Here is a 23,275-nt window from a genome sequence, read left to right on the forward strand (position 1 = left end):
GGCGACAGCGTATGGGCGCACATCGAGGAGGTCTCTCCGATGGTCGGGAGGCGAGGGCGAGGGCACGAGAGTGCATAGCAAACGGCAGCAAAGCTCGAGGGTGGGGCAGCGACGGTAAAACGCGGTGGATTATGCGTGGCTCGAGCTCAACCGATGGGCGACAATGACGACGGCGGTGGCTAGGGTTCGGTCGACTCGGCGAAATAGGACAAGGGAAGCGGGGATCTCGGCAAAATCGAGACTAAGATGGGATAGCTTGCTCGGCTGCTATTTATAGGCGGCCTTCATGGCATGCATGCCAAGATAGGGGAGAGAGGCATTGACGCGGTTGGCTTGGGCTCGGTCGGGAGTCCAAGTCGGAGACGATGAAGGGCGCGGCCCCACGCGTCATCGTGTGAAGATGGCGGAAGCGAGCACAGGGCACCATCGGGTGCGGCGGATGTAGCATCGGTCCAAGGTGCGCGCGTGCGACCCGGGAGAGAGGAGGCAAGGCGCAGGTGCATGGGCCGGGGTGGCCAGGCCCAGGCGGGAAGGAAGAGAGCGACGGGGGAAATGAGCTGGCTCGGGCCGGCCCAAGCGGAAAAGAAGAGGCTGAAAAGGAGTGTGGCGGTGGCTGGGCTGGCTTCGGCTGGCCTACGGGGGAATTGGGTTGGGTTTCTTTTTATTTTTGGGAATTTCTAGAAAATAAGAAAGCAATGAAAATCCAAATAAAATACCAATGAAGCCTAAAAATTCTAGAAAATTCTGACAAGCTTTTGAAAACATTTATATGCCAAACAAAAATATTTTGAACTCATGAAAACATTTTGGTATTTTGGAAAATAAATATAACTCAAAAGAATTCTAATAAACTCCAAATGAGCTCGAATAAAATTCAAGAAAATCTAGAGAAACTCAACAACTCAAAATAAAACCATATATGCCTATTTTCCAACATGAATGTATACATACAACTATAACCTTATTCAAATTCGAATTTGAATTTAGAAAATAGCATTTTTATCATATTCTAATTATTTAAGAAATTGACTAATCTTAAAAAAAATTAGAAATTTGAGAAATCTAAAAATCAGGGTGTGACAAAAAAACGTCATCCCGGAATTTGAGAGGCATGTGTACATGAGCTAGAAGAGATAAACCCACTTCAACAATGTGCCTATGTTTTCTTTCACTAACACCATTTTGTTGGTGAGTGTGTGGACAGGATACACGGTGGGAGATGCCAATTTGAGTAAGAATAGAATGAACTTTTTGATATCCCCCCCCCCCCCGGCAGCCAGATTGAACATTAAGAATCTTTTTGTTAAGAATGCACTCAATATTGATTTGGAATTGGACAAAGACTGTAGCCACATCAGACTTTCTCTCTAGTAAATACAACCATGTAAATTTACTGAAGTCATCAATGAAACTTACATAATACTTGTATCCCCTAATAAATATATGTACAGGTCCCCACACATTTGAGTATACAAGTTCAAGAGGACATGAAGTCACATTATTTAACAAAACAAAGGGTAATTGGCAACTTTTGGCTAACTGGCATGCATCACAGACATTGACATTGTTATTTGCACCGGAACAAGAACGATTACTGAGCTGAACTACTTGATGAACTATTAGAGTTGATGGATGACCTAGCCTATTATGCCACTGTTCTTGGGATGCAGTATTGATGAAGGCATTTCTGAACGCAGCACCATGGTCAAGGGTGAAGGAATAAAGACCACCCTTACACTGGCCGTGAAGAATAGTCCTTCTCGCACTTGATCCTTGATGAGATAATGGTTGGGATGAAATTCAAACAAAACACCGTTACCGGTGCTAAAGCGATGAATAGACATAAGATTTTTAGTGGTTGCAAGAACATGAAGCACATCTTTAAGATATAGATTTCGATAGGGAGTGTTAATCACCGAGTTACCAATATGGGAAATGATCATACCTGCTCCATTTGTGGCGTAGACTTGATCCTTCCCGTTGTAGAATTCTTGAGTCGTCAGCCTGTCCAAATCATTGGTGATATGATCGGTAGCACCGGTATCGATGTACCAGTTCGTGTCGACGTTATATGAAGGCACAGTTACCGCAAATCCCGCGACACGCTTGTCTTCTGCTTGATATGAATAGTAAAATTGGTACAAGCACTTGAGTGCTGAATGTCCAACCTTCCCGTAGACTTGGCATACAATCTTGGTCTTGGAGTCAGTGTTGTTATTCAGATGTTCATGCCCATCATTGGTGTTGGAACGCCCGTGGCCACCACCACCTCTTCCATGTGTGGCCAAATTTGTCGAGGAGCCAATCGACACCTTGAAATTGTGCTCAAGTCGCATCTCAAAGGTGAGCAGATGTGTGTAGATGTCGTCGAGGCTAAGGGGGTCTGATCAAGTGGTGAGCGATGTCACAATTGGATTGTAGTCGATGTCGAGGCCGGTGAAGAGGCAAGAGAGAATTTCTTCGTTTTGTGGCGGTTGACCTGTTGCAGTGAGGGCATCCACGAGCCCTTTCACCTTTTTGTAGTAAAACATGGTGAGGTCTTTCTTCTGCACTGTCGCCAGTTGCTACCGTATCTGCATGACTTTGGGCGGAGATTGGGACACAAACATGCGCTCAAGAGCTACCCACACCTCATGGGATGTGGAGAGAAAAAGGACTTGCGACAAGATCTCAGGAGACAGGGAAGAGAGAAGAACAGTAAGAACATATTGGTCCTGAAGTATCCAATTCTGATATGCTAGATTGGGTCGGGGCACCGATCGGGCATTGTCACTAGTACCTTCAATGGTGGTGATCATCCTCGAGGGTGGTGTGTGGGATCCATCAACAAAGCCTAGGAGTTGCTGGCTTTGTAGGAAAGGAAAATTTTGGGCTTTCCACAGCAGGTGATTATCACAGCTAAGTTTGATAGTAACCAGATGGTCGAAGGATGGTGTCAGCAATAGTCCAGCGGAGGTGGAATTCATGGTGGAGGTGTCGGAGCTGGAGTTATCGGTAGACATGATTTTGTGGAGTAAGGAAAGGTTCTGGTACTATGTAATCGAAATAGGAATTGAGATATTACCGTGCACACAATCGATGGCAGCGCTGGTTCATTATGGGTGTGTTTGGATGAGCGGATCAGCACATGCATGCATCCGCTCATGCGTACAAACTGATGGAGACGTGCGTTTGGATGCTCTGCTGACCGATGCAACCTTGCACCCGCTCGTGCAAATGTACGCCAGATGCTGCATGCGCGGAGATGAGCAAATCGGGCTTCACTTCGATCCTGGCTCGCGGGATGCAGCGTCCGCTCAGCTGGGCCCACTTGTTAGCGGCAATAAACTTCTCATGCAGTCTTAGATTCAGCCTACCAAATAGAAATCCAAATTCAACCTGTATCCGCAGATACAACCAAACAAATACTCTTCTTTTTTAAAATACAGCTCCCCCAGCCTGCTTCCCCCCATCCAGGATATACGATACAGCTATACGAGAAACCATGCAGGTAACCAAACACACCCTATATAGAGTTCTGGACTAGCTACAGTGCCATGCTGGGAAATATTCATAGGCTGCGCACTGCACGAGTCTCCCGCAGGTTACAGAATGGAGCTACACACGTTACAGAATGGAGCTACAATCAAGGAGAAGCTAGAATCATGTACAGAATATCCGTGATGATATAACCACTAATAATCTAACGTCTAATCAACTCAGCTGAACTAGTCATCTTTTAACAGGGATCTCGTTTTTATTGGGATAAATACAGCAGTTTAACAACAGCCCACATTTCTCCTTTCTTTTTTCTTCTTCTTCATCCTCTCCTTTTCTGCAACAGTACAAATTTGCAGTACAATAGAGTAGAGTAGATTATGGCAGTACGCATGTTTGTTCACCGTGCAGCTATCAAAACCGGTTCTGTCAAAACAAGGAGAACGAAAGATAAACAGCTTGGTAAACACACCAAGGTCACGCCGCACAGCTACCGCGAGCCGTCCGCGCCGGCGCCGGCGCCGCCGTCACCCTCGAAGTGCACCATCCTTCTCCCGGCGAACACGCACACGCGACGCGGTATAAAGAATCTAGGAAACAGAACGCTTTGCTTCTTGGCGTTCAAGAACAGGTTCGGGCACTGTTCGTCGGCTCCTCGGAAGCCCTCGATTGGGCGGAGGAATGCGGCCGAAGAGGGGCACACCGTTCACCGCGTGGCCGGTTGGCACTCCCGGAGGCCTCCAGAAGGGTGAACGAGACGGGAGCATGCAAGGATGGGTCAGGATGCGGCGGCGCTCCGGCGATGCGGCTACCCTAGGGACGGTCGGTAGCGAAATAACGACCTCCCAGACGGTAAATGAAATACCGTCCACCCCTGGGTACCTCGTATCCATCGGATCAGATTTGTGCGGCCGGGATTAGCGTCTGTAATTGCAAAGGGATGGTCTTTTCTTCTTCCTCGCTGGGCGACGCGCTGAGCTCCGGCGAGCCGTGGCAGCGCCCAAGACGGCAGCGACCGGCGGCCGAAAGAATGCCCTCCAACGGCAAAGCATTTAACAAGCTGGCGACCTTCTACGTACTCTGCTCCGGAGGCTCCGAAGTATTTAAGCATGCAGCTATTGGACGAAACACCTGACACGACCGCCGTCGTTTGGGAGGGAGCACGCTCATGGAGGGATCTGATTGGCTTGGTGTTTGCTACGGTATGAGCTGACAATCGATGCTTACAGAGAAAAGATAAGATGGTGTTGAGCTCATTTGTCACACGTACATCTGTGTTAGATGTATGTTTGTGTGTTCTCACATATATGGGACAAGTATATAACTCGAATTCGGCTGGACAGTTCCACCATTCAGACTCTAACCAACTGAGTTCGAAATCTATTATCTAACATTTGAGGGGGAAGAGTCACCATATTTCCTCTCAAGGCTATAAAATTATCACGAAAAAAGATCTATACCACTCATTATTATAAAATTTAACAGTCTAAATTTAATAAAGAATCAATATCAGTTACTATTAATAAATAACTAAAGTCGAAACTAAAAGATATGAAAAATTAGTAGTTCGATTTCTATACGGATTGAAAAATAAAATATCTAAATAAAGAGTCTATGTTGTATCTATCTATCTATCTATCTATCTATCTGGATGCTACCAACAAAAAGCTCAACAAGAGCATAACCGACTCGGTAATAAAGGTTTATATATTAAAAATATATATGCTGCCAAGATTAGCGTGGGAAGCAAAATATCTAAATAAAAAGTTCAAATAAAATAAAATTGATAATAATTAAATTGGAGTTAGAATAGAAAAAAAATCCACATCAAGTAGTCTTAAAAAAAATCCAATTATTATAAAAATCAAATACTTAAATAAAAAGTCAACGTACAATACAATTAATCAAAGTCTAACATGATAAAACATTACTGCGAAGCTAGCAACGCTATTAACGTAGGTCATTTTGCTAGTTAATCCATATTGTTAAACCATTGGCATTAGCATTGTCGTTTCAGTCTTGTTACCATGTGATATATCGCAAATCTATACAAGGCATTGTACGTTGAGGCGCATGATTTCAAGTAGCTGTGACTCTGAGGTAGCTACCAGATGGTCTGGATGACGGGGACGTGCTTGACCTTGTGGTGATCCTGGCCTCCGCCCTCTTTGATCCTGCCCACCATGTTGGGCATGCTGTACAGCACCACCTCCTCCAGTTCCCTCATCCCGGCGAGCGCCTCCGGGAGCATCCTCATCTTGGCGCACCGGTACAGTGTCAGCCTCGCGAGCCCCGGCATGGAGGCCGCGCTCACCGTCCACTCCTCCAGCTCCGGCAGTCCGAGCTTCAGCTCCTGCAGGCTTCGGAACCCGGACTCCCCGAACGCCAGACGGTCGCCATCGTAGGCGTCCCACATCAGCGTCAGCTCGGCCAGGCTCGGCAGCTCGGCCAGCATGTCCACGAACTTCTGCCCCACCATCGTGCTCCACATTGACAGACGTGTCAGGTTCGGCCGGATGTAGCGGACGTCCTCCGCGCCGTCAGGCCCCTCCGGCGCGTCCACGGAGCCTAGCAGCTTCAGGCTCTGCAGCCGGCGGAGGCTCGGGATGATGAACACGCTCGATGGCAGCGAGTCACCCTGCAGCTGCAGGTGCACCAGGAGGTCGAGGCTCTCCAGCGCGGCCTCGAGCGCGCCGGCGTGCGCGGCAGTCAGACCGATGAGCTCCAGGGACCGGAGGTTGGCGGCCTTCCCCAGCGGGTTATTGCTGCCGTCCCAGCCGCGCGGCTGTACGCCGTGGAGCGTCTGGAGGCTGTACAGGTTGCTCAGGGCCCTACAGGGCAGCGCGAACGGCGCAACGACGTGCCGCAGCGTGGGGATCCTCCAGAATGCGGAGGTCACCTCCAGGACGCGGTGGCCGCCGTTGCTGCCTTTCAGGATGAGCGACTGCAGGTTGACAAGGTTGCCTATGGTGCGCGGGAGCTTCTCCAGGTAGCCGCACTGGAGACCCAGGTATCTGCAGTGAATTAACTTAAGCCTCCAATCTTTGCTTTGTTGCATCAATGTTTTTTTTTTTTTTGACAGGAGAAAGATCTCTGCTTCTATTGAAAGCAAAATAACAGAGTACAGAGTGTTGCATCAATGTTTCGGAAATTGATCAGTACCTTATGTGGATCATGGAGCCGATATCGTTGGGGAGCTTCTTGAGCTCGAGTCCTTGGATGTCAATGACTCTGAGGAACTTGGAAGCATGGAGGAAGCTCAAGTCGCTGCACTGGATGCTGGTGTTGGGCTTGTTGCGCCCCTCCACGAAGTCACAGACGATGGAGCGCAGCTTGGGGAGAGCGTTGCTGAGATGGACGTACCTGTCGGTGGTGGAGGTGAGGACGGCGAGGCGGCGCACGGTGGCCGGCGCGAGCACGTCCGTGCTGTCGTGACTCTCAATGAAGCTGGCCTCCTGCGCCTCGTCCTGCGCGAAGGCGTGCAGCCGGTCGTGCACCACCACCGTCTGCACGGCGCCGAACTCGTCCTTGTGCACCAGCTGCACCATGCACCGGGAGATGAGCTCCTTGAGGTACCCCTGCCCGACCTCCTCCATGGTGCTCCCGCGCCGCGGCCGGACGAACCCCTCGGCGACCCACAGCCGCACCAGCCGCTGCGCGTCCACGGGGGTGCTCTCCCGCATCGCCGCCAGGTATAGGAAGCACGACTTGAGGTGGTGCGGCAGGTCGTCGAAGGCCAACGACATGATCCGGCGGCTGTTGCTGCTCTTGGGCTGCTCCCGCGCCGGAGCCAGCTGCGCCATCACCTCGTCCCACTCCGCCGGAAGCTCCTTCGACCGAAGGACACCGGCGAGGATGACGATCGACAGCGGCAGGCCGCGCGTGATCCGGAACACGTCCTGGTAGTACCTCGATTTGTACCGCCCCGGGCAGTCGCCGCGGCCGAACACCCGGCGCCGGAATACCTCGTACGTGTTCTCCGGGCTGAGCCGGGTCAGCTCGATCGGGTCGTAGGTCGGGCCGGCGTGCCCGACCACCTCCAGACCCGCGGAGTCCGTGATCAGGGCCACCCTGCTGCCGTTGCCCTCGTCGGGGAGAGACGCTCGCAGGCTGTTCCAGTCGGTGACGGCAATGCTGCCGTCGACGACCACCAGGTACCGCCTCCCTGTCATGCTCTTGTAAAGCTGGTTGCTGATGTCTTTCCCCGGCCCGCACGCTTTGGCCCCACCAACGGCGTAGCAGCCGTCTTCCACACACTGCTGGGACGGAGAGCGCCGCAGCTGGGAGCTGGCCTGCTTGTGGATGTCCCGGAGGACGTCGGCCGGGCGGCTCTTGTGCGGGAGCATCGTCCACGTGCGTATCTCGAAGTGGTTGCGGACCTCGGGGCTCTGGTACACCTTGCGCGCCAGGGTCGTCTTGCCGATGCTGCTCTCGCCGGCGATGGACACGAGCGCGCGCGCGGTGACGGACTCGTCGAGGAGCTGCTCTTTCAGCACGTTGCTGTACTTGTCCAAGCCAACCGTGTACTCCTCCAGATCATCCCTGTGCATGGCAATCCAGTCAGTTAGTTGCATTGTCCAACGACTCTCTGAGCCTGAGCACACTAGTGCTCAGTGTCAGTGCTACTAGCTAGGTGTAAACTAGCATAATTTTCGCTTGATTAACGAACTGGAGTTGGTTAATTCTTCGGTGGAGGAAGATTGACAGTTGCCAGTTGCCACTGCAGTGATCGATCAAACTGAAGTAGGATAGCAAGAACTTCACAACTGCTTCTCTAGTAAACAGTAGCACAATGCTGATCGATAAACTGTATATACGATGATGTCATTTCCAGACATAGGGTAGCTTAAAAAATCAGCAGAATCTTGCTCGTAGAATAAAACGAAAAGAAAAGTCAATTGGGTGATGAAGAGAGAAAAGGAGACATTTTTCTGAGAGATCAGGCTGAGGGCAGCATGAAAATTCAGAAGAATTAGCTCACAGAAAAAAAAAATGAAAGAAAAGCAAACACCACATGGACAAAGAGTGCGGATTTTTGGGACGCATGGGCACCTGCCCACACGGAGTGCTGGAAGCGGCGGGCGGTGGAGCTTCTGGATCACGCGAAGTACCGGCAGCGGCGGCACAACAGCAGCGGCAGCGGCAGCGAGCAGACCCATTCTGTTGCTAATTGGAAGTTGCTGTAGTGCGGGGCAGCAGGCCGTCTGCCAAGCTCATGTGCGCCAAGAGTAAAAACCGCATGGACAAATTCGCTCCAAGAATCTACTCAAATTGATCACATATGCTGCTATCACCAAGCAGTACCAACTAATCACATGCGCGGCGGATCAATCCAATGTGCTGACCCTGGAATTCTTAGCAAATTTACCGAGTAATTCCGTGGTTATAAATGTTTTTTTTTTTGGTTGATGAGCAATTGATTTCTGGGAACATTGCGCGCGGGGGCGTACCAGGCGGCGAGCTTGCCTGCCGATGCAGAGGAGGAGGCGGCGGCCCATGCCGGCGCGGGCGTGTGCTCGATGTTGTAGGCCGCGCGGTTGGCGGAGATCTCGTCGAGCCGCTTCCTGATCCGTCGGATGCGCCCCGAGAGGTCGTGGCGGAGGGCGACCTGGCTGGCACAGCCTGGTCCTGGCCACCAGCCGACGGCGCATCCGGGCCCCGTCGGGCCCGGGGAAGAGGCCAAGCGCCTCCTCCTGCCTGCGCGGTGGAGGAAGTCGTCGAGCGCGTCCTCGGCCTCGAAGGCGACGTCGCGGGTCTGGCGCACCCAGACGGCGACGAACTCGTCGTCGCGGAGGCGGCGCCTGCGGTCGGCGTCGCGGATGAAGGTGTGGAGCCACTCGAGCTTGTCGCGGAGAAGGCGGACGTCGTCGCCGACCTCGAGCAGCACCGCCGCCTCCCACGCCACCAGCTCCGCCACCTTCGCAAGCACCGTCGTGATCGCCGTCTCCGCCATGGCACTAGGTGCTAGCAGCTGCGCTCTGTGCTCGATCGCCTTGGCGCCTCGCCGTATAACGAAGCTAATCAGTGGCAGTAGTTGGCCATCTAGTAGTACTAGTAGTAGGTGGAGTCAAAGTCAATGAGGGCGCCTTCGCTCGCAACTGGTCGCGGTGCTCGCGTGCCACTACTGGTAATCTTTCTGAAGAATCGCACAACATTTTTGCCACTCCAGATGCAGACGCTGCTTGGACGCTGGTGGATGGAAGGAGCTGAGAAGGAGAGACGTGGGGGTGGGCTGTGGGCACGTGCGATATTTTGGCGCTGTGGCTTTTTGCACCTACCATCAACCAGTTGCCAAGGATCTGAACAAAGATCACAAAAATTTAGTCGACATTTGGTCTTGGTGACACAGGGCGAAGCTAGAACTAATTGACGATATTTACATACATAGATTTGGTCTATTACATTTGAATAATTTTAAATAAATTTTAAAAATCCAACTAAGTAAAAGTGGGATGCATATTTTAGTTCCTTTTTAGTGAAGATAGAGGAATATAAACTTACAAGAAATTATTTTCTCTACCTACTTAGTAAATGTGGATGGAAAGATTAGAAGAACATACGTATGCTCGTTCGTTGGGTCGTGATAAGAGTGTAGACGCACGATAGCTACCTGAATGGTTCGTCAAAATCAGATCCAATAACTTATGCAGGTGTGGCCGTTTTTTTAGTTATGCGTGGCCGTTGCCACGAAGCATATACATAATTAGGGTTTTTGCCTCTTCTCTCTGTTGCGCTATCATATATAGTCTTCCTCCGTATCATCATGGTCTGTTTTGTCTATATCATTCGTCATCTGTTGTATCATCATCATAGGGGCATCTGCATCTCGCCCTGCTGACATGTACATTCATTGTGATCCTTCATGTTTAAAATGCATGCTTTCTTGTTACTTTTGTCCGAAAATATATTAGAGAGATATATGTCTAGAATATACTCTTGCAATATATTGATGATAGTCGAGCTATTTATGTCCATGTTATATTTAGGATTTAAACTAAATCTAAAAGTGTGGATTTACTCAACATATGGTGGTGCCAAATACACAATCCAAATTAAATATTGGTCATAGAAATCAATTTATGTAACATCCTGAATTTTAGCCAAATTCAAAATCAAAAATCATTTTCAAAGAAATCAAATCCAAACATATTTCAAAATATTTTTTCTTTTCCCTCTGCCCCTTGGTTCAATCTAATTCAAAATCTCTCATGACCGGACCCTCTCTCTCCTTCTCTCCCTTTCCCCCACAACCTAGCTCGCCCCTTCGGCCCACTCTTCCTTTTCTTTCTCTCTTTTTCTTTCCCCACGGCCCGCTCGTTCTAGCCAGCCTGTCGCCCTCCCTTCTTCTTCTTCCTCTAGCACCTACACGCGCTCACGCCCAAGCTCGCCAGTCGCGATAGCGCTGCCAGCCTACCTCTGCCATCGCCTAACCCACACTGGCGATGAGTCACCATCTACATCGCCTCCTCGTCGCTCCTCTTCCTATGGCGCCACGCTCGGCGATAGCCCGACAACATCGCCGGTGCGAGCATGCACACTGGGCAAGGGGCCACCACCACCTTGGCTGCCGCACCGCTTTTCTCGCTCATGCAGTGCGCATCCAAAACCGCTACGATGCCGCCTTCTATTGCTATTGTCAGCCACTCCATGTCGTACCGCACGCTAGCGCCATCGCCAAACCCCACCATCGACACTGCCACTCCCCCTGACCGCCTATAAAAGCTGGCAGCTTGCTCCTTCGCATCTCACTGCCACTTGCCGAGCTCACCAAGGCAAGCTCCGCCACTTCTCCCCCCCCCCCCTCTCACTATTTTCCCCTCCGGCGATTGCCGTCATCGATCCACCACCATAAGCCGCCACCGGCCAATTAGGCCCCACAACGAGCTCCACCCAACCACCCTCCACCTCCCTCACCTCTCTACCTGGCCCTCCCCCTATCTCTTGATCCGTCACCGAGCTGCAATGGCCATCGACCTTCGCCTCCGTCGCCAACCGCCATTGATGCCTCATCAGCCAAGTTGAGCATGGAGATCGCTTCCTCACACCCCATGCACACTCCCGACGCCCTAAACCCCTGTCCAGACCACCTCTCCGCATGTTTCCCCTATCAGTCGCCGCCTTTCCCAACTCTAACGAGCTGCTAGCGCTGTTCTAGTCGTCACCCGCCGTCGAGATGCCCATCAAAGGCTCCGTCGGACAATGCTGGTCCTCCTGGACCGGCTCTCAGTCCGATTTGAGGCCGAGAGCTACCAGTGTTGAGCTCTCCACAAGCCCCCATCGCGGACTCCCTCCCCAGCGCCACCGTCTTAGCGCCACCTCGGCAACCACTCACTCTTGTGTTGCCACGTGTCCAACCACATCAGTGCCACATCGACGCCACCTTAGCACTGACCCCACCCCTTTAACCCAGTCAGCTACTACATCAGCATAGTCCACAACCCCAGTCCACCAGAGACCATAGACTAGCTCTCTTTCGGTTCACATGTCCATGAACCTAGCCCACAACACAATAATATTTTTCTTTTTTCTAAGAATACTTTTTAAGAATATTCTAGGGAATATTCTCTTCTTTTCTTTTTACCTAATTTATTTTGCCATCCAACTTCCTAACCCCATATCTCATCCGTTTCAATTCTGATTTCGATGATTCTTTCACTGATATTTATCTAAATTCAAATTCTATCAATTCTCATCAGTTTCATAATTTTTGGAGTGTAGTTGTATTTTTGTTTGTATTTATTTGTGTTTTTTTGTGTGCTAAATTTTAGAGACGGTGAGTTCGAGGAGGAGGAGGAAGAGCCGATCATATTGAACCTAGATTTTATACCACAACCCATAGCAGTCGTTTTCCACCAAATAATTGCATAAAGTTTTTTATTAGCATAATTTAAAGTGTTGATCTAGTTATGTCCTATTTTAGATTAGTCAACCTCATTGTTATAATTCTAAATATAACCCTGATAACCCTAGAATTATTATCTTGGTAATATTAATTACACTAAGATGAATCCCTTGTTACTAGTATATTTAGGCTACATATTACACTGTTATTTTATGCTTTACCATAATTAGTTTTTGCAAACTATGTAAAATATGGTGCTTTAGTGATGTGTGGGTTATCAGAATAGGAAAAGTTACCCGATGACTAATAACAAAAGAAAACATGTTAGAGCCGAGACAAATCAGGGTTCCCGTCGGGAATGCAATAGGAGCTAAGTGCTGCCTGTGTGATAGGCTTATTATGAAGATATTTGTTTGGGTTCGGTTAAGGACTGAGTTGGTGTGATATCTTACCTAATCTTCACAGTACAACCACTCGACATTGTATGTGGCAGGACTTATTCTAAACCTCACTAGCTAGTCTACTAGTCGTCCCGAGGCAAGAGTGCAATGGGAGATCATTGAGCAGGTGTAGGCTCGTGGACCCGGTTATAGGCCCAGTATAGGTCAGGAACCCATGGTTAACTCCCGTAGACAACTAGTGGGATGATGTTGAGGTGTGTAATAGCTTTATTGAATCACACTACCACGACGGTGGTGCGTTGCCAAACTCAGCTTGTGGGTAAAGCATACCACTATACGGAGGTAAAACTATTTAAATAGTCGTGTCTAGGGTCATGGACGAACTACAGTTCGATCACAACAACTAGCTTAGGTTACGTGTGTTTTCCTTGTAGGGTGAGTGGGTAAGGTGTGCCCTTTTTTTTGGAAATAGGTCTAGCAATATGTCGTGAGTTACTATGGACGGAGTGTCCGATAATATTAACATTTGGACCCTGGTGACCTTCCATCACGGTCGAACCCATCCTTTATTTAATAATGATGATATGGTTTTTCACAAACCCGTCTTATAAAAATAAGCATTTGCATGTGTAAACTTGGTATTTTCGCAAAATTAAACTTATAGCAGTACCCTTACCGATATCGTATACATATATTTATATCCCTTGTTGTAGGGCGAGGGTTGAAACTTGCTGAGTACATTTGTACTCACCCTTGCTTATGATTTCAGAGGAAGATCTGAACTTCACCGACACTAACGATGAGATTGACGATTAAGTCTTAGTCGCATCCGCACCAAAGTTACCTGTAGAGTGACATGCCCCTATACGGATCCTGTTGTGCCCTTTGGTATTGTGGGCCATGTTGCTCGTAGATCTTAGCATAATCCTTTATGTATTACTAGCTCTTCTGGAGGAGCACCCACAGGAAGCTGGAGGAGAGCGGAGAAGAGACCATTAGGCACCCATATTTTCACCAAAAGGTTCATTTCCAATTTCTTGTGCTCCTGATTAGTATTTTCTAGCTCATGCTGCCAAGTTCAGAATGTGATAGCTATAGCATCAAATGTATTCTTCAGCTTAGATATAATACTTTTGCTTATTTAGAAATTCTTCAGATCATATGTATACTATATTTGATAAATCAATTCCAAGATCATGTGCGACCAATACATTAATAAAAAATTGCGGCTACAAATACATACATAAACCGCACCCGAAATACAGCATCAGCGATCATAAACACAAGCTGCTAATGTATTTACAATGGGCTTTGCAATGGAGCACATATTAGAATGGGTTGGAGAATGGGTTGAGCCTGTTTGAAAGATTTGGGTTGGGTTGGATTGGGTGAGAAAAATGGATTGGTTTGGCAAAACTATTCTTTGGGCTAGGTGGAATTGAGTTTGATGAGATGTACTGTATGATTGGGTTGGATTTCAACCCCTAGCACACCTAACTACGCATTGAGAGTTGAGACAACAGAAAATTAGTAGTAACAAATCACTAAAAACGACTGAACTATTTTGTACCAATATATTGTAGCTCATCTTTCTTAGTTAACTGCATTCTTTTGTAAGTAATACCATCAAACATGTCATTTTTGTCCACAGCCATCTGCTCTACGTACTACGCACGTCGCAAATAAGAGGAGGGCCGCACGTGGTGTGGTACGCGGGTCGGCGCCTGGGATACATGGCGATGGGCCCCATCACCCTATGGGCTAGGCGCCTAGGCCTGAGCGCTGGGTGCCTCCGAGCTCCGGCTGCGGGAGGCTTTGACAAAATCACCTTCCACTGAGCAGACTAATCAGGTTCATCCTCTCAAAACAAATGGAGTAAACAAGATAATTGCAAGGAATCCTCCATAGCATCAGAATACTCCAGCAGATTCAAAAACATTTTCTTAAATGAGCACATCAATATTGCGACGCGTAATAAATTTGTAACTAGAGATAATACATGCTTGCTGAAGGATTTGCCTCATCGCTAGGCACGAAATTCGCCAGTACGCCACAGAGAAAAAGTAGTATCATGCTGTCCGGTGATGGTAATAGCCTCCCAACTGCTGGATAGGATAGGAGGGCCTGTAAATTTACATCTAATCCACAGGCAGATTCACTATGAGTGCGGAGGGGCCCAAACCTATCTACCTCATGAGCCTAAAACTATTTCAGCACATGTTTTAAAAATTTATCTCCTACAATATTATTATAATATTTTTATTTTTTATCTTTAACAACTATCTTATTTTCTATTTTACATTATTTCTTATCTCTCTTCGAACTCATAGTCGTGCACCATGAATAGTATTGTCGTGTCTCGAGAGCTCTCACAACTTTGTCGTTCCTCTCCTGCAAATTTGCAACGCCTTTGCGGGTTCTGCACATACCGTATCTGTATGTTAGCACTCAAAACTACCTCCGTCGGAGTTGGTCTAAGGCCTATGCCCCCTTCTTAATTTTTTAAGATATAAGAGAAAGGAGAAAAGAAAAGAAGGATGATGAAAAGATGGAGAGCTCTTGCTTGGGACCTGATCCGACACGAATCTAATCGTCCTACTGATCGATCTTACCGCCGCTGTTAGTCTGTTAATGATCCTTCCAAAAGCGGCCCCAAGGCTAGCTTAGAACTTGGTTATGATAAATTATCTGGTCGTGTCCCAAGCCCAAAAACAAGAAGAAGAGAGCGGGACGTGACGACAAATCGCTCGCGCCTTCGTATCAGCAGTAACGACCAGCGAGGGTTAGCAGTTAACCCCACGCCACAGCAACGCAATGGCCGGCGCCGATGCTGAGCTACGTCGGGGCTTCGACACCCTCGCCGTCACACAACCGGACCCCTCCGCCGCGGTCTACGAGGTCCGCCTCAACCGCCCCGCCCAGCGCAACGCGCTCAGCCCGGCGGCCTTCGCGGAGATCCCGCGCGCCATGGCGCTCCTGGACCGCCTCCCCTCCGCGCGCGCCGTCGTGCTCTCCGCCGCGGGGCCTCACTTCTGCGCGGGCATCGAGCTTGGGGGCCCCGGGAACCCGCTCACCACCGCCTCCGCGGGCGCCGACCCCGCGGCCGCGGCCGAGGGCCTCCGCCGCAAGATCCTCGAGATGCAGGCTGCGCTCACGGCGCTCGAGCAGTGCCGGAAGCCGGTCATCGCGGCCGTGCACGGCGCCTGCGTCGGCGGCGGCGTCGACATCGTCGCCGCCTGCGACATACGGTATTGCTCCAGGGACGCCACGTTCGTGGTCAAAGAGGTGGACATGGCCATCGTCGCCGACCTCGGCGCGCTGCAGCGCCTGCCGCGGATAATCGGCTACGGCAACGCCGCCGAACTCGCGCTCACAGGGCGCAAGATCACCGCCATGGAGGCCAAGGAGATGGGGCTGGTGAGCAAGGTATTCAATTCCAAGCAAGAGTTGGATGCCGGCGTTGCAAAGATCGCCAGAGGTATAAAGATCTCTATCTGTTCTTATAGTAGTTGTTGCTGTGCTACTCCCGTTAAAATGTGGTAGATGAGAACTGCACAATTCGAACTGATTGTTATCAGGGATTTCAGAATTTTTTAAGCTCTAAACTTTACTGGGAGTTGAAATGCCTTTAGGTCCTTAGGTAGTTCATGTCTATAGAACTGAAAGCAACAAACTACAAGAAACCAAAAAAGGGTATCCTCTAACCGTGTTTTGTTGACATATCTTTTGTATTTGTGCTCTAGTAGATATACGGAGTACCTAGGATTGACAACCCTTTTGACAACTTTTTGTAGCACCGGTGGTCACATTGAATATAATCACTGACTTGCTGGTATAATAATGTGATTTTTGTTGACATATCTTTTGTATATGTGCTCTAGTAGCTATACCTTGGATTGACAGCCCTTTTGACAACTTTTGTAGCACCGGTGTGTCACATTGAATATGATCGCTGACTTGCTGGTATAATAATGTCATTTAGCTTTAACTATGTTTGTTTGATTTTTGTATATGTTTGTATGATTTTTATGCCCCTGGAATTCATAGAGGTCCATCTGTAGCCCCATTTCCCGCCTCCTTGCATTTGTCTTAGTGTGTTGAAGGGTGACCCATGTGGCTTAGTGGTTGCGGTGGTTCAGTGATTGCGGCCATAGATTGAGGGGCTCATTCCCCTTCTATAATGTGAAGATATGCAGTCATACTTATTGCCGGTTTTGTGTTAGTGTGTTGAATTGCATATTAGTGCCTTTGGTAGCTTAAACTGCAAAGTGTCTCGACTCTCTGACTCTTGAGCAGAGCTCACTCATGCATGACCTGTTGTTATCTTGATCAGTTTGGACTGAATTTGGTCAATCATTTCAGAAATAGCTGAGAAATCAGCATGGGCTGTGATGGGGACCAAGGCTGTTTTGCTGAGAAGCAGGGATGTGACAGTAGAACAGGGCCTGGAGCATGTGGCGACGTGGAATGCGGCGATGCTGAGATCTAATGATCTGAAGGAGGCCATCAAAGCCTTCCTGGAGAAGCGGAAGCCTGTGTTCTCCAAGCTGTAATGATCAAATACCAAACTTTTACATAACAGTGCTATGTTCTGAAACGGAAAGAATAAAGTGAGGTGTTAGAATTGGACAAGAAGGACCATCTGTGGTAGCAACTGGTAAAGTATCCATTCTTGTCAATGGAGCTTACCTTGTTGGGATCAAGTCGAACCAAAGTTGTTTCGGTTGATATATGTCAGATGATCCCAGGGTGTTCCTGCTTTGTTACGTGTTCTAGCTTTCTACGCACCAGTCATTTGTTCTGCTGTTCTGCTTCCGCACCATATGATAGTGAATCTCCGATTCGCTCAATCTTTCAGATACTTGTACTACAGTAGCTTCAGGTCGTTTGCTGGGACTATTGTTCTTGCCATCTTGTCAGTCCCAACACTACAAGATGAGAGTCTGGACTAAGACTGTACTGAAGCAGTATATCCAAGAAGCGTAGTAGAAGAGCAAGGCTCCTCGGGGTTAGAAATTTTATATGCTCTTCCTCTTCGTGGGCTATTTGATCATAAACTTTTGAGCAGGAACGGGATTGCAGCATATTAACTCAAGAGACCCTCCAATATTTTTTCACAATAAACAACAGACTACTACTTAAAAAAATAACCTTAGCATGGGTGCTCAGATGGAGGCACGTAGCGATGTTCATTTACTGCAAGGATCCATTCTTGTTCACAACCATTAACATCCAAAGCCAAGCAAATCAATTGTTTTAGGTTTACCACTCCAATTATATACAGACGCATCAGAATAGTGCTAAAAATTGGAGACCTCGCAAACCAACAGCTTCAAACAACATACATGAAAGACATCTCACATTAAGAGAAAGGAGAAAAAACGAAAATGCAAGAACAACCACCACCTAGGTCATGAGCCTAATAACATTTGTGACCTCAAATCTCAACTAAACAACAAATTAGCAAGAAGCTGGCACCAACATCCCTTGAGTCTCACTATAGCCGCTTACATGGTCATTGCCATCATCGACCCGCCTCGACTCCCCAGCTTGTCCGCCCAGGGTTCAATACCGAGGAACCTTGCTCGTCTAAGCCTCCAACTGCAAGGGCGTCACGACTGAGATCTGGAGATGCATTACAAAACCTGCCATCCTTGTCCTCCAACAAGTTGCTCAGACCTGCTCCTAAATCACCAATCTCAGCTGCCATCCTTGGCTCATCCCAAGCCACTGGTTTTCTACCCATCTCAATGTCACCAACAGCTCTTCCCATGTTTGGACTCATGAAACCATTTGTTGAGCGAGGCCTCAGACCATGCTCCTGTGGAACTCTGGCACGGAAGTTGTTCTTGGAAGGAGGGATGGGTGTAAAGAAGATCTCTTTGATGTTTTCTACAACTCCCCTGTTGTATGGGTTGGCTCGTTGATCATAGCGATACCTGAAGTTCTCATATGTTGTCTACAAAAGTAGAGGGGCAATTGATTACCAATTAATAGAATAGACTCATTATGCAAGACTAGGCATATATCCTTCTAGGAAACAAATTTTACCTGATTTGTGCTCATGAGATACAAGTGGAACACAGAGAGGCCACCAACAAACCAAACTGCAATGAATGTGTAGACGATTAGAGCAATGGATGCAGGGCTCTTTGCCATTGCCTTCCAAATTGTTATCTGCTCTGTGTTTCTGATCTTAACAATGAATACCCAGCAGAACCCAAAGACATAAAGGCAAAGAAGAGTTGTTGAGAAGACAAACATATAAAAGAATCTGTAGTTCCTCTGCACAAAATAAGAAATCTTGTAAGGTTAAGTTTTTCACAATCCATCAATTTTAAGCAGGAGTCAAGGCATTCTAAACGGCAGAGGTACTCTATATTTTCACAACATGAGGCAAGAGAGGAATTTTTCAGGTTTAATCAAAGCATCAAATGAAGAGACGACAGGAGATGCAAGATTTACATGAAATTGTTAGCAGCAGATTACATGAACAGCAAGGAATGCAATACGCAGACAAAGCAATCGATGTAAAAGAGTAGAACGCGCTTTCTGAGTCATTTAATTTATGAACTTACAAGTCCTATGCATTGGCCAACCCATGGGCAGTGATGGTCAAAACGTTCCACACAATTGTTGCAGATAGAGCAATGGGAGCAACGGGGAGGCCTGTACAACATGCAGGTGTCACAGTATTTTGTCTTCACAGTAATTCCATTGACAACGACATCCTTCACTCGGGGCAAACGCAAAGGTGGAGTCTGGTTAGCCCCAACCTCTGCATTGCCATCAAAACCTTCAGGCTCTGGAGGATGTGTGTTGCGAGGTATGATACCCGGATCTCTCCCAGAAGTTAGAAGCAGAAGACTCAGATCCTGAAAAGTGGTATAAATGCATAAATAAGTTAAAGTATGTCTTACGTATATAATTTTTTTCTGTTTAGCACTTTACCAGCATGGCCATGAAGGCAAATTGCATAAATATCAAATTAACAAGATGACAGTATTGCCAGCAAAATAATCTTAGTGCTAGAGGACAGCAAGTTAAAAGGGTACAACAGGGGGAATAATCCCATTTTCTTGATATCCAAAGCTCAGTTACATTTATATAATGAGGAATCAATTGTCATTTAACACATGACAAACAATAAAGGCAGAATATCGCAGTTTGATACTATTGGGAGCAATAAAATGACAGTTCACAAGTAGTATATCATCTGGTGAGTCGCTTGCCTAATTAACATGCAACTTATAAGAACTACAAACACGAAATTGGGCATTTCCTAATTCTAATCATATGATTTTATTGTAATCAAAACTGAATCCACATGATCATGCAACCACAAGTACAGATTCACAATACGCACATCTGAAGCTATCAGCTGAGTTGAAGACTGAGACTAATATACCAATAATCGCATATATTAAGTAGCACCACACAACTAAGGAAATCAATGAAGTTGGTGAATTAGAAAAAAGGCTAGGAATGATACTCACATATGCTGTGAATAAAACTGCTGCAACCATTACCGGCAATCCCAGACCATAAGAGAAATTATTCATCAATTCTCTTGCAACGAATGCACAAAAGATCGATACTGGCGCAATAATGAGGAACATGGTGACAAACACGGATCTTGCATCAGGACCAAATATAAATCTCCCCTTTAGGAAAAATACCTGCAAAAGTATGGAAGCTACTGTTCATCACACTTTCCACTTCTATCACCGCAAAAAACAGTTTAAAGATCTCATAGGAAAGAACTTCTAGCTATGTAGGTACCATTGCCAACTTTGTCTATGCATTAGCATTACTCGCACAAGAAAGAAGAAGAAATCATTCTGAGTCGTAACAAACATTAGGTCGAAGGATCATTAATGCACTAGTTTTCAGTCCTAACACTCCGGTTTCTTGTCCTGGCCAAGACCACGGGAACCAAACCTGTCCCGGAACCTACATTCCCTAGTACAAAATCATAAAATATAAGGGGAATCATTTTTTTCTCGAGCAATAATGACCAATCGAATTTACCCAGCTCAACAGAGGAATGCTAGCATCTGCACGAGATAATCTAGTGTCGGTCCCTAGAAAGAAACAGCCAATTTGAGTTACCACCTCAAGAACGCACAGATCCACACATGCAACAAAGAAATGGGGGAAGGAAGAAAGGCGTTGAGGGGAAGAGGGAGGAGGGGCGGGGCATTGCGCTCACATTGCTCCCCTTCCAGGCCTGATACACCAACGGCCCCTCTGAGCCGGCACCTGGTCCGTTCATCCCCGCCCGCTCTCTCAGCCGCGAATCGCCGTCGAGATCACGGCCCAGATCACTACATAGCCGGCGGCGTAGCCACCTCCCTTTATCATCCCCCCGCCTCCGGGGATCGAGGCAGGTGACGTCAGCTCGGAGTGCCGCGGCCCCGCCGCTGCGCTGCCGCTGATGTCGGAAGCCAAGACACGGGAGAGAGAGAGAAGGGTGAGATCAAACCAAATGCTGAGGACTCCGGCCGGGGACGTGTAGTAATATTTCGTGGTCCTGCTTTCCTAATTTTGCAGAAACACCCTTCAAGTTATTCTGAGTTTTGATCTCCATGAGTAGAGCTCCACCATTTCTTTGCATATTGTAATATAGATAGGTAGCTTCTCCACTGCCATGAATTTTTTTGTTTAATGTTTTTTGGCTAACTTTCTGTGAAGAAAGTTGTTTGATTGGGGTTAGTGCAGCTGAAGAGGGTAGTTGTCGACCAAATTATTGAGCAGTTGAGCTGGAAGGAGATTTTGGGGCAAGTGGGTGAACAAAGTTGAGAGGGTTTGTTGTTTGTCCAAATACTAATTTCAGATTTGTGACAGTTAATTTATCTTCAACCTGTAGTGTATTAAGAAGTTGTTATTTGGTTCAACGGGAATACTACCTCCGTTAAAAAAATGTAAGACATATTTTGTTTTAAAAAAAATCAAAAAATCTGAAAAATCATCATAAGTAAATATTGATCGTTAATTTATTTTATAATATGTTATCAACTGCTATAAAATCAATATCGTATTAAAAGTATTTTGAAATATAAATCAATTAAAATAAATTTTGTATACTAAACATATATAATTTGATTAATTATCAGTCAAAATTTATCAACAGAGTAAGTAGTAGTTTAGTGCTTATGGTCCAAGTCATTGTCAGGTCAAATAAAAAACGAACGCCCTTTCTTCTCAAACTGTCAAAACTGAAGAACTTCTTTTGAAGTAGGATCGATGGGCCTGTGTAATAACTGAAAGTTGAATACTTGATAAAAGGGAAATAATTTCATTGAAGCACACAAAAAAGTGGCACTGTCTGGTTTGTGATCAACTGATCATTGCCATCAATTTACCTGAAACAGTGCTCTTTCTGATCATCAAATGTGGAAGCAGAGAAGACTAGTTCAAGGGATGAAGTCATATCACTCAGCGGGCGAACTATAGGAACTGAGATTTGCTCCCGGGTAAATAATCTGCTCAACGGACATGGTACTTGCTTTTGGCTGATAGCAGCATTCGAGCCTCACTAATCACATGTTATGCGGGATTATTTGTAAATATCTCGCCACTAACATGTTTGAGAAATGAGAACGGACATAAAACAAAATCAAGAGAAACGGAGAAGGAGAAGGTTGGTGCGGGTGGTTGTACTTATGTCTACCGGAGATCAAAATAGGTTTACTTCTTTTGCATTACACCAAGATAGAATTTTATTTTAATAATAGATAATATACCTGATAATTTTTTAATCTCTAAGATTGGTATCTTCGATATGTATGGTGTGAGTGTGTATGTTGTGGGATAAATGTGTGCATATGTCTATAAGTTCGTATATTGTTTCTTATAAAAATGTGCCATAGGGCCCATTTGGCTACTGTATGGCTCAGTTTGCTCGTATCTAAGTGAAATAAGCTTAGTTTAGTTAGACTAGAGAGATGCAATAATATTTGTTTAGTTGGTTGCATGTGTTTAGTCTGGTTGAAAAGAGATTATATTTATTTATTTATATGAGTATATATTACATTAGATTAAAATAAAAAACAAATATTAACATAATATTTATTTTACATAAATACACTATATAATACTTAATCTATCATATTAAATCTTAATTAAATTTAATATATATTAATATGCGTTAATATTTATTAATTATATACTAATCTTATTATTAGTGCAGCTCTCATCGGCCTCATCCGGTGGAAACGCGGATGAAATCTGTTTGTGCGGGGCCAGGCTCACGCCGCTCACTTGCATCGCTCGGGAGTCGGGACAGGCGTGGGGAGAAGGCAACCAAACACTCGTGCAATTCGTGGCCTGCGCGGGGTTGAAATGTAAACGCAACCAATCGCCCCATAGGGGTTGAAATGTAAAAGCAGGCTGAAAAGTAAAAAAGGCAGAAAGTGTGTCAGTTGGATGATGCCGCGGCGCATTTCTCCACTTTCTGGAAAGTTTTCAATGATACTCCTACGAACGAGGCGAGCCCAATCATTCCAGGAGGATCCTGTACCATCGTGATTCTCGACCAACCTAGACCAGCAAT

The 23,275-nt window shown here is 46.8% G+C and overlaps 3 protein-coding genes across 4 annotated transcripts; 1 reads left to right on the forward strand and 2 right to left on the reverse strand.

Annotated features, from left to right (window-relative positions):
• Positions 1-5,309: 5,309 nt before the first annotated feature.
• On the reverse strand, positions 5,310-9,652 carry LOC133909503 (disease resistance protein RPP13-like). 2 transcript variants are annotated; one of them, XM_062351959.1, is made up of 3 exons: positions 8,928-9,652; positions 6,640-8,019; positions 5,310-6,491 (listed from the first exon to the last, which is right to left on the reverse strand). In XM_062351959.1, the coding sequence occupies exons 1-3, from the start codon at positions 9,428-9,430 to the stop codon at positions 5,582-5,584; spliced, it is 2,793 nt and encodes a 930-aa protein (XP_062207943.1). In that variant the 5' UTR covers positions 9,431-9,652; the 3' UTR covers positions 5,310-5,581. The 2 variants fall into 2 exon arrangements, with proteins under 2 accessions (XP_062207943.1, XP_062207944.1); XM_062351960.1 differs by lacking the exon at positions 8,928-9,652 and adding an exon at positions 8,530-8,919.
• A 5,810-nt stretch (positions 9,653-15,462) lies between these two features.
• On the forward strand, positions 15,463-17,462 carry LOC133909505 (delta(3,5)-Delta(2,4)-dienoyl-CoA isomerase, peroxisomal-like). Its single transcript, XM_062351962.1, has 2 exons — positions 15,463-16,198; positions 17,083-17,462. Exons 1-2 carry the CDS (start codon positions 15,535-15,537, stop codon positions 17,271-17,273), a joined length of 855 nt encoding a protein of 284 aa, XP_062207946.1. The 5' UTR covers positions 15,463-15,534; the 3' UTR covers positions 17,274-17,462.
• Positions 17,463-17,945: 483 nt separating this feature from the next.
• Positions 17,946-21,219, reverse strand: LOC133909504 (probable protein S-acyltransferase 7). The gene is made up of 5 exons (XM_062351961.1): positions 20,933-21,219; positions 20,217-20,399; positions 19,299-19,595; positions 18,772-19,005; positions 17,946-18,679 (listed from the first exon to the last, which is right to left on the reverse strand). Exons 1-5 carry the CDS (start codon positions 20,993-20,995, stop codon positions 18,245-18,247), a joined length of 1,212 nt encoding a protein of 403 aa, XP_062207945.1. The 5' UTR covers positions 20,996-21,219; the 3' UTR covers positions 17,946-18,244.
• Positions 21,220-23,275: the final 2,056 nt, after the last annotated feature.

This window comes from Phragmites australis, chromosome 2 (genome assembly GCF_958298935.1).
Source record: "Phragmites australis chromosome 2, lpPhrAust1.1, whole genome shotgun sequence".
NCBI classification, from domain to species: domain Eukaryota; kingdom Viridiplantae; phylum Streptophyta; class Magnoliopsida; order Poales; family Poaceae; genus Phragmites; species Phragmites australis.

Excerpts from the sequence above, each read along its gene's own strand:
- LOC133909503 (XM_062351959.1), bottom strand. The coding sequence starts at position 9,430 with ATGGCGGAGACGGCGATCACGACGGTGCTTGCGAAGGTGGCGGAGCTG. Across the intron at positions 8,020-8,927 it reads GCAGGCAAGCTCGCCGCCTG|GGATGATCTGGAGGAGTACA; the intron begins GTACGCCCCCGC and ends TGCCATGCACAG. Across the intron at positions 6,492-6,639 it reads GGCTCCATGATCCACATAAG|ATACCTGGGTCTCCAGTGCG; the intron begins GTACTGATCAAT and ends AATTCACTGCAG.
- LOC133909505 (XM_062351962.1), top strand. The coding sequence starts at position 15,535 with ATGGCCGGCGCCGATGCTGAGCTACGTCGGGGCTTCGACACCCTCGCC. Across the intron at positions 16,199-17,082 it reads CGTTGCAAAGATCGCCAGAG|AAATAGCTGAGAAATCAGCA; the intron begins GTATAAAGATCT and ends CAATCATTTCAG.
- LOC133909504 (XM_062351961.1), bottom strand. The coding sequence starts at position 20,995 with ATGAACGGACCAGGTGCCGGCTCAGAGGGGCCGTTGGTGTATCAGGCC. Across the intron at positions 19,596-20,216 it reads CAGTTTTATTCACAGCATAT|GATCTGAGTCTTCTGCTTCT; the intron begins GTGAGTATCATT and ends ACCACTTTTCAG. Across the intron at positions 19,006-19,298 it reads TTGGCCAATGCATAGGACTT|AGGAACTACAGATTCTTTTA; the intron begins GTAAGTTCATAA and ends TATTTTGTGCAG.